Here is a 10,918-nt window from a genome sequence, read left to right as displayed (position 1 = left end):
GTGATCAGACCATCAGTGAAAAAAAGATCGCCTATTTTATTTGGCAATATTTCGACAATAAAATATATTTACTATTTATGTATTCGTCATTAGATAGAGTGAATAGCCCAGAAAGGAAATTTTGAAAGGCCTTAATATGGCTTTTTTGTAACTTTTTGGACTTTAGATAAAAACCGTCATTATTATAAGCCATTTAATTGATATTTAACTCAAAGATTAATGTGTTTCATTTTATTATAGGAAATTTTCGTAGTCTTTTAATATCCGGTATCCGGCCGGATAGTGAGCTACTATCCGGTATCCGGCCGGATAGTAAATTTAGGCCGGATATCCGGCCTACCGGATAGTTGCCGGATATCCGTTTCATCTCTAATAAATACTAAAATATTTTAAAAGTTAAACATAAATTAAATATGGTACCTAAGCTACATTATAGCCTCTTTTGTAATAACTCCAAAGTAACAAACTTTCAAACACCTTCAGAATGTAATTTACACCATTACAACATGCTTACTTCGCAACAAATAATTTGAATTTGAACCGACGAACAACTTCATTGTAAAGTTAACGCGATTTAATTATAACGGCAACTCAATTAATATTTAATTCAACTTTACTTGTAATTCTCTTGAAGTATTAAGTTTTCATCATCAAACCGTTGTGTTAAACGGCCTTATTTCCTGAGGCGTAGAGTTCAGAATGTGGGGTGTGCCCCAGTTTCGGATTTTGCAAAACACATGTGGTTCCGAGTACGCGTAACCTAAACATTACACCGCAGACGGTTGCAAAGTTTATGATCTCAGACTTGAGTATATTAAGTGTGATTTCACCATATTTCACTGCTTGAAATTATGTAAAAGAAGCCCTCTTTCTTCAAATAGGTAGAACTAACAATCCATCCTGACTCCGCACGGGTCACTAGGTATAGGTAAATTATCTATGATGTCCATTGAAAGAGCTACCTAAACCAATCACGACTAATTGAATACATTTCATTTATAGTAATAGTTACGATATGAAACGTTCAGTTTAAGTTACTGAAAAAACTCATCAATATAAATATTGAAGTTCCTGTTTAGTGCGTAATGTGTTAACACAATGTGTATTTAACTGTTTGGCACAACACAATATTGGCACGGTACATATTTAAAAAAAATAAAAAATAATAATAAACACATGTACACTTACAGCTTACAGTCATTCATACCGATAAGGGATATCATGGGACATGAAGGATTTAGGTAGATATACCCGTACTTTTATGACGTGTTCTTTGGTCGTAATCAGAATCAAATAAATTCACATTTGAATTCAAATTATTTCTAATATGTAGACCTTTTTCAGGGCACATAAACACATCAAGTTATTGTGGTTAAGACCTTGTCTATTCTTTGTGTACAGTAGGTCTCATAACGGGCAAGATTAAGAGATACAGTATGACAAATGGACACAAGAGTGGTATCAATAAGGTCTCGTTTGGCACTCTTTGAACACGGCACCCTAGTAAAACAAACTCATAAAACGCATTTTATTTTTGCAAGTGCTTTTAAAAAGAATTTTTACACGTTCCAGTATTAACCCTACCACTGCAGTGACAATAAATGGGCCAGAGCTGAAAAGAAAACTCCGGAATGCACCATTTCCGCCTAGTCTGCGGCCTGTAAAGTGGAAATTTTCAAGAGGCCTGACTCACTCGTAGGTACTCGGAATCGATTGCGATCGATTTTACTGCACCACAAAGCTAATTTCGATCGCCATGACTTGCCGTGAATGATTAAACACGCCACTACAGTCTGGCTTTGTTTTCAAACTACTTAGGCAGTTGAATCATCTTAATGTACCTTTGACAAACGTCAAAAATCTGTCAAACTCCATAGAAAAAGCACCGGTTATTGTATTGTTACGTTTAACATAAGGTGGTGCAACTCAGCTTATAATAGCCATTCCTGTGAAAGCATTTCCATATTCCCCCCTTTTACAAAAAAGAGTATAAAAAGTATGTTTATATCCGTTGTCTAGTACCCATGCCATAGTGCAAGCTTCTGGGACTAGAGGCGTAGTGTTAAGTGTGTATTTATTATTTATTTGTTATGTCAATATTGATACTCGTTCCAAAACCGCAAACATATTAGCACATTTTAGAACATTAAGCCCTATTGGAACCACTTTCATCATTAGGCCCCATTTCAACACGAACACAGAGACATTAGGACGACACATAATTACCGATAACGCTATTATTATAACTTGTTGAATGACAGCAGATAACGACACTAAATATTTTCCTTAATTTTAAAACTCATTCGTTACTTTGCGACGTTGATGTGCGAAGATAAAACGGCATGGATGTGGTATCTCGAATTTGTACATTTCAAATGTCACTTTCATCTGTACAAGTAACGTTTTGTATCTGATGTATTATTTAGCAGATCTAAGTCAAGCTGTGAAATTAACAGTTGTCTATAAATATTACATTTTCAGTAGATTAAGTTGGAAGCTCTAGGCCTATATCTCACTTGATGGTAAGTGATGATCAGGCCGAAAATGGAAGCGAACTTCACCCGGAATCCTCAACCACAGAGGAACTGGCTATCTTACCTCTAACTGCCGAAACACAACAATGCTGTTAACATTTTTGTTATGGCGACAGATTTAGGTAATATGGTGGTAGCTAGCCAGGCGGACTTAAAACAGATCCTGCCACCAAACAAACCGAACAAAAAAATCTACCCCACTGGGAATCGAACCCAGGACCTCTGCATCTGAAGCAGGTGGTCTTACCTCTACACCACAGAGGTCCTGTTATAAAATATGCAAGCAACTGCTCGAACCACCAGCTCCTAACGAAACTGGTGTCAAAGTGACATGTCCAAACAACTTAAAATTTCTAACATCACGCCTCTAGACGCACTATCGCAAGTCTGGCGATTAAAGGGCGTAACTAACGACCGTGTGATAACGCGCGATAACTAATCTCATTCCATGCCCGCTCCTCGCGAGCGCACTCGTACATCCGTGGTCATTCCATTTTCAAATCCTCGAAATTTCAAATCTATGTTTTTTTTATTACTTTTTATTGCCAGTTAGTGCTTAGTTTTTTCATCTTCGGTCGTTCGTTTATATCGAAAGTGTTAAATTCATTTTTATGACTGCCAGTTATGTGCGTTATTTATAAACATTTGAATAACAGACAGTATCAATGGGACTCATTTCTATGCATTGGTTCGTTGAATTATCGTTAAAATGGTAGCTGCGAGGTATCGTTGATTGTGCAAGGCGGTTAAATAGTGTTAATTTAATTTTGTTTGGTTGCTTGTTAAGTGAAATTATGAAGCCGGGCGAGTCGCGCCGCGGTTCGCGCGCGAGTCTGTTCGCCACTGAAGTGATGGGCAGCGTCAGTGTTCCGAATTTAAGCATCGATCAGATTACAGGTACGATTGTTTTCGACATCAAAACACAGGTATTAGGTATTCGACTGATAACATGTGCTAGTTTAAAAATAGTACGTGACTGGACGTGGGTATGCACTTTTTATTTGTGTTAGTAGTGACTTCCGAATTGATACGGTGATTAGTTTCCTTTGATTTGGTGTTACGCGTACAGTGTTGTTAATTAAGTAAAATTGAAGTTAGTTAAAATGATTCTTCATTTCCAAGGTAATGAACTTAGTTATAATCAAGTTTCAAAAGAAAAATAAAAGATAGACCGGCAGGTAAGTATTTATTTTGATGAATTTTCTACTGCTCGTTTATCTACTTAGGTTCTAGTTTCAATTTCAATAAAAGTATAATTTGCGACTGGCCATCCAGAATATTGAGAGAAAAGAAATAAAAGATCAAACAAAGCTTTGTCGTTTGAATTTGGAACACTTTGAAAAGAATTTATTTAATTAGTTATGTATTGTGTTCAATACTTACGAAAAAGTGGAAAAGGCCTATATGTCTCATCCTGAATCAGTGCTTAAGCATAATAAAGTTTAAGACGCATTTTCCCATGGCTTATTTTTCTTGTTTTATGTGTACCAACCGGATATTGTTGAAATCATTAGGGGAGGCCTATGTTCAGCTGTGGACGTCCTATGGCTGAAATGATGATGATGATGATATTTCATGTGTTCAGCTTTTGTGTCGGTAGACTGAGGATAGGAAGCTGGGTTAATTTCAGCTACCCACCTAATTGAAGCAACCACGTTCCATCTTTTTGGCCCTCTAAATGTGATGTTTTAAAGTTTTTGAAACGAATAAAATGTAAGCAGAGTGCACTTAGGCAAGTTTTTGTACGTAGCTATGCATTGACAATTAGAGCAGTAACGTCATGAAGGTAATTACTGCAATGAGGTCAATGACCGGTTCCTAACGTGTCTAGAAATGAGTTGTTTAGAATTTTGTACATTTTGTATCATTTTAAACCAAACAGTATTATATGCTACGAGTATATTACTATTACACGCTATTCAAAACAAACCTAATTTCTTAACACCCTCTTTCTTGCAAAAAATCCTGTTTTTATTAAAGGCACACTTACGAAATAAGAACTACATAATTTCAATTATCTTTTTATTGTTATTTATTTAAAATCTGATTTTCAATTATGTTTATGTGTACAAGTAAATGAGTAGGTAAAGTTATTCAATCACACCTAGTCTTGGCCAATTTCGTGTTCACTAACTGTTTCAATACTCAATGATTATGTTTCGAAATGCATTTATTTATTTTATGCGTGAAAGTCGTTGTAAACTGTGTTTCCTCATCACGTTGAGTTTATCTAAAGTGGTTTCTACAAATACTTAACTACTAGGAAAACAGATTATGTTAATTTCATCAATTTTTTTATTGGTATTTCCTGTGCAATATTATTTTGTGTGAAAATGACTAAGTACGTATACAGAATTGAATTGTTATATTGCGAATAAGTATTTCAATTCCCGCCTTAGGCAGTTCGATTTTTTCAAGTTGTTTATAATTTTCAAATTAGTTTGAGATGCAAAACTCTTAATGTTAAAAAATTAAATAACTAAGTAGTAGTAGTAATTTTAAGTTTCGTTAGTAATAAGTAAAAGTTAAGTTACAATTCCGACCACAGTGCATACCGTGGCAGTCTTTAATTAAAGTTCTAAGTTGAAATTTACTTTTCTTTTTGTTTTAATTCGTATTTTTTTTGTGTTGAGCGGCTATTCTAGTTCAATAAAGTCCTAGTACCATTGCTACCGGTATCGATCTATTGTGATTGCCACTATTTTTCTTGCAGTTCGCTTTTGAGTCCTGCATCAATTAGGTAGAGCAGTAATTTTTGATGTATTTTATTCGTAATGTACTTGTCAGTTTACCATATAAATAATGTTGGTAGATACATATTCCTTTTAAAAGAACAAGATAAAACTAAAACCCCCAATTTGTATCAACTTAAAAAGTTTTATCACACAATAAAGAATCGGGGCGCTTATTCGCTATACGAGGGGCGGCTGAAAAGTTTTGAGCCTTGGGTATTAAAAATGCCGATAGAAAAGTATAAAAAATATATTGTTCTATTTAATCTCCCTCTACTACAACGCACTTCTTACATTTGTGTAAAAGAGCTTTTAACTCACTGAAAAAAAATTCGCAATCTTTGCCTTCGAAATGACCCTCTAACGCCGCCTTCATTTCTTTGTCACTTAAAAATCTTCGTTCCATNGTCAATAATAACACTTGAAGATACTTAGGCTCAAAACTTTTCAGCCGCCCCTCGTACATCAAAACAGTCTGGAGGCGGCCGTGATAGCGCGGCACTTCAATTGAGAATCTATTGCTCACTTAGTTGACCCTCGAGACAGTTTACCCTGGAATCATAAATGATAGTGGCTTTGATACGGTAATTTTTAAGTATTTTTTCTCTAGTTTAGTGAACTAAACATTTCCAGTCATTTCAGGCACTTTGCAATGAATAACGTGTTCAATTCATCTGATTACATAGCACAGTTGATTGCGTTTTTATTATAACTCTGATTACATATTGTTATAGTTGTTATTTTGCAATAACTCTTGACTCTAGAAGTTTTATCGGCACGTCAGTCATTTTTTTTGTTTCAAAATGGAACTTATAACAACTACCTACCTAACCTAGCTGAATATGGTGCTGTTGTGTTTTTCTAATTTTCATTTGTTTTCAACGAGTCAATACATAAGAATAATATACGATTTTGACCAAGCATGTCTTGTAAGTGTTCTAATTTTAAACCAATGCCATTCACTCTAAAGTCTGTTCAACATTTACAAATTGCCGTGTCCAATAACTTGACAAATTCTTTTAACGCCGCATCTGCTTACCAATATTACTGACATTAGTTCGCGTCAAACCCACAATGGAACTGATTGGCCCTTCGGCCTAGTAAGCCTCCCCAGCATATCAAGATCCCTGATCTTCGTAATTTTACTAGAAAACGTCTATAAACCCACAGATCTGTAACAGTGGTCACTAATTAATATTTATAAGGTGAAAGCCTATTTTCTTTAATGTGATTGTCTAAGTGGTGTTCGTGGCGCTAAGTTATAAAATGTTTTAGGATTCCGTAGTCGTTATCAAAAACTCTTTAATACATTTATGATGTTCTTAAAATAATAAGATAATACTTATTGTGACAGACTTTTGATTATAATGATACAGACTTGAATGCCTAGATTAGATAATTTAATACAATATTCTGCGTTACGTTATCAAGTGCTCATTTATTAGGCTTCGATAGTACACTATAACTGCGAATCAAACCCAATAGATAACTGTGTACAATTTGACCCCTTCATTTTTAGTCAGTACCTCACACGTTTAGGCCCGATTCAACCAAACTTTTATCCCAGAATAACTCCTGGTATAACTCGCACATTGACAGTTTCAGTATGAAAAATTTTATAAAAAAAAATATAACCGACTCCAAAAAACCTACACTAAAAAGTAGAAAAATAATTACTAATTACCTACTTATTTATTAGGACGAATTATTAATATTTATGTAGGTATACCATGATTGATACTTCTGGAGTCGGTGCCAAGATTATGAAACATGTAAAGTTTGCCTGCACCGACTCCAAAAGTATCAATCATGGTATACCTACATAAATGTTTTTTGGAGTCGGTTTTATTTTTTTTTTATAAAATTTTACTTATTTCTTGCTTTTTAGTTAACTAATTATTATATTATAAAAAAGTTCATCCCCAATTTTCCACCCTTGGGGGTGAAATATTTTCTTCAAATTCGCATGAAACCACCCTTTTGATAATACCTATTCAACAAAAAAAATAATCGTTCAAATTGGTTCATAATCGGCGGAGATATTGCGTATAAAAAAGTTCATCCCCAATTTTCCACCCTTGGGGGTGAAATATTTTCTTCAAGTTCGCATGAAACCACTCTTTTGATAATACCTATTCAACAAAAAAGTAATCGTTCTAATTGGTTTATAATCGGCGGAGATATTGCGTATAAAAAAGTTCCTCCCCAATTTTCCACCCTTGGGGGTTGTTTTTTTACTATTAAATTTAAATGGAACCACCCTTGAGGTATTACCTATACGCTGAAAAAAGATTTGTTCAAATCGGTTCATAATTGGCGGACTTATCGCGTAACAAACATAGAAAAAAAAACACGGGTCGAATTGAGAACCTCCTCCTTTTTTTGAAGTCGGTTGAAAATATGTCAAAATGTCGAATAACTGACGATTTATCTTGTTTGGTCGAATCCATCCTAATTATTTTAGCAAATGTCAAGTTTATATTACATACCTAGTTCCTTACGTTATTTCCATATTTTTCATATTTTCATCTGCTGATATCACATTGGTATACAACAGTACAGAACCTACCACTTATTTTTTTTTGTGTGATACGTAATTTTCAACTCCGTTACGCAAACGCCTCCGGGCTCGCATCTAGAGAAAGTGATAGTTTTCCACGTGGCCCTTAGTGACTTTAATTAATTAATCCCATCTTATATTGAGGAAACGTTTCCGAGTTTTTTACAACAAATTAATCACCATTTATGGCATTATGTAACTTTTTATAATTGCCTGTGTGACAAACGTAATAGAAGAGGACGAGGATTTTTAGTAGGTAATTTGTAAATACAAAAAATTAAATGGCCCAACTACAATAATTTCAATAGTTGTCATGAATACGCATGCAACTATGCAAAAAAGGGGTACTTAAGACAAAATTAGTGTTTTTTTTCATGTTCCAAGTTTTGGCTTATAAAGGAGAATACATATTAATTGTCATCGACTTATCAAATCTAGGACAGCTTTTTCTCTTATTATCTGGCTAAATGTAATATTTGTGTTGTTTCAGAGATCGAAGCGGCGGAGGCGTGCAAGTGGCTGAGAGCGGCCGGCTTCCCTCAATATGCCCAGATGTACGAAGGTGAGTCATCAGTTAGCAAATCACATCTATTTCATATTCTTTATTTTAGGCACTAAAACTAAACTAAGAAACGCAGTTAAGATGCAAAGGGAGCGCAGGATAAGTAAATGACACGCACGTATACCTATATTCAAATTTAAACGAGACGGGAGTGGTGAGCGATATTGGTATGAGACACAGTTAAGTAGTGAGGTCTAATTATCACTTATCATTTCGTATTAAGTACTTTAAAATAGTCAAAAGTACTTATTTCTTAGTAAAATATAAACAGTGGTCACCATGACAGGTGCGGTAGGTACGGTATCCTGATATTTTCTTACAAATTGCCGTCTGTCATTTCCCAGTTGACAGCAAATGACTGTTACTTGAACGTAACAGAAATCGGTGAAATGTTCGCCAAGTTCCATAAGAGGTATTATTACCACAACGAGCAATAAAGACTTTGAAACAAACACTTGCCAAACACACGCATTGTTTGGCCAAACTTACTATTTGGCCCGACTCAAAGGCTTTGTCTCCAACTTAACTTGGCTTACCCCAAGCCTCTAATCCCACTTACGTAGGCACCATCAATACGCCATAAAGGTTGCCCAGAATAGCCGCTATTAGACCGGGATAACGTCCCGTCCCGACCTGTCCCAACGTACAGATTAATCATATTTACCATCAGAGAAGGCTTGTCCCATATGTTGATACATGGTGTTCTATCATATTATAAACAGATCTAGTTTTTTATTTCGTATTCGTTAAGAAGGCTTTTAGGTTAGGTTAGTCACTGCAATCCTACCCTATTTCTTATTATGGGTGACAAACCGTATTGAAATAATTTTACTGCGTTAAAAAACTTACCGCTTTTACTGTAGACGAAATAATTATACTCAGATCCCAGCCAGTTAAGTTACAAAGAAGTTTAATTAGATCAGATAAAACACGGTCTAGACCCGATATCGATCGAATCTCCCCCGTCCCTTTGCCCTAGTCACAAATTACTTATAAACTTAAGCTGTAATAGACTAGCATTAAAATCCAAACTTACGTTCTTAGTTTGGATTCCAAACTATGGAGTATTCAAAAAGATACTAAAAGAGCTAAAGTTTAGAAAATAGAAATAGAGCAGCCTGTATCGGTCCAGTAACGAAGCCTAAGCGAGCGTACGAGTACGAAGCAAATCCTACTTTTCAATCGACCGTTAGCTGTACTATCCCATCGAAGGAATAGTGTGGATATGAAACCACTTGGTAGTTTAAGGTTAACGTTAAATTCAGATTATGTAATGAGATCACAAATCATTACAGTGTTTTGTTGATTTTACTAACATAGTCTTAAGAATTCACAGATCTGTGTAAGAATTAGTTTTTTATGTTACAAGTTACGTAATATATGTAACTAGCGGCCGCCCGCGACTTTGTACGCGTGGATCCCGTTTTACCCCCTTCATCTATCTTACGCGGTTTAGATTTTTTCATACAATGTTTTTTCCCGCTAACTCCCGTTTCTGTGGGAATTTCGCAATATCCTGTTGTAACTAAGCTTTAAGTTTACTAAGGTATCTGCATGGTAAATTTCAAGCGTCTAACTTAAGCGGTTTAGATTTTTCATACAAATGGATTTTCCCGCTAATTCCCGTTCCCGTGGGAATTTCGGGAATTCCTTTCTTAGTGCACCACTACGGTACCTAAGCTACGTCCCTGCCAAATTTCAAGTGCCTACGTTTAGCCGTTTAGGCTGTGCGTTGATCTGTCAGTCAGTCAGTCAGTTTCTCCTTTTATATATTTAGATAGAAGATAGATTTATTTACGATACGACTTAAATAAAAGGTTTGCTATGCTGGCGTCAATATGGTGATGCAAGCTTGGAATGGCCCTTTACGGCTATGCATTAAAACCTTAGCATTGTAGAGTTTCTTTCAATTTCATAATGATCTGAACTATTGATGAGGAATATGTTGTACGTCATAATAATGATTTAAAAAATGAAAATGAAAAATTTTTATTGCTACACTAAAAAATAAGTTACTTACATGTGAATGGGTACACAGAAATAAAGAAAAAAAGAAAAAGTTATACACAAAAATTTTAATCTTATGATGTTACACTTTTATAGGTAAGCAAAAGGTACCAGTCTCAGCATAATGCTGAGCTACAAGCTCAACGCTGATTTTCAGACTGGCCCTGAAACTGGTCGGTTGGGTTGGGAGGATAGTGTGTTTTTTGAGGCACATGTTAATTTTCTGTGGCGGTGTAGGTGTTTGAGTGTTTTCTAAGTGTTAAGATTATTGTATAATAATATCCACTTTTTCTCGTAATAGATGATACAATCATAGGGAATATCCATAGCGTTCTCAACCTCACCGATGACAATGTAGACTAAATTATCCTTTAATAGCACCAAAGGAGCCACAGGTCATTTTTTTCGTCGAACATGAGCGTAGTTTATTTTGATACACCGTGACAACCCACCATAGATACCATTCAAACCCATCAGATGCAATTGTGAGTGTTTTTTGACGTTTTTGGTTTATATTGTTGAT

At 35.3% G+C, this 10,918-nt stretch overlaps 1 protein-coding gene across 1 annotated transcript in view; it reads left to right on the top strand.

Moving 5' to 3' along the window:
- Positions 1-3,003: 3,003 nt before the first annotated feature.
- The window catches only part of cv-c (RhoGTPase activating protein), a 78,598-nt gene continuing 70,683 nt past the window's right edge, over positions 3,004-10,918 (top strand). The window contains exons 1-2 of the mRNA XM_028302029.1: positions 3,004-3,431; positions 8,317-8,388. Coding sequence (XP_028157830.1) covers positions 3,329-3,431; positions 8,317-8,388 — 175 coding nt within the window. The 5' untranslated portion in view covers positions 3,004-3,328. The remainder of the gene's footprint in view (positions 3,432-8,316; positions 8,389-10,918) is intronic.

This window comes from Ostrinia furnacalis, unplaced genomic scaffold (genome assembly GCF_004193835.3).
Source record: "Ostrinia furnacalis isolate ACB-3 unplaced genomic scaffold, ASM419383v2 OfSCF0077, whole genome shotgun sequence".
Taxonomy (NCBI): Eukaryota; Metazoa; Arthropoda; class Insecta; order Lepidoptera; family Crambidae; genus Ostrinia; species Ostrinia furnacalis.
This window is presented reverse-complemented; position numbering and strand designations above follow the sequence as displayed.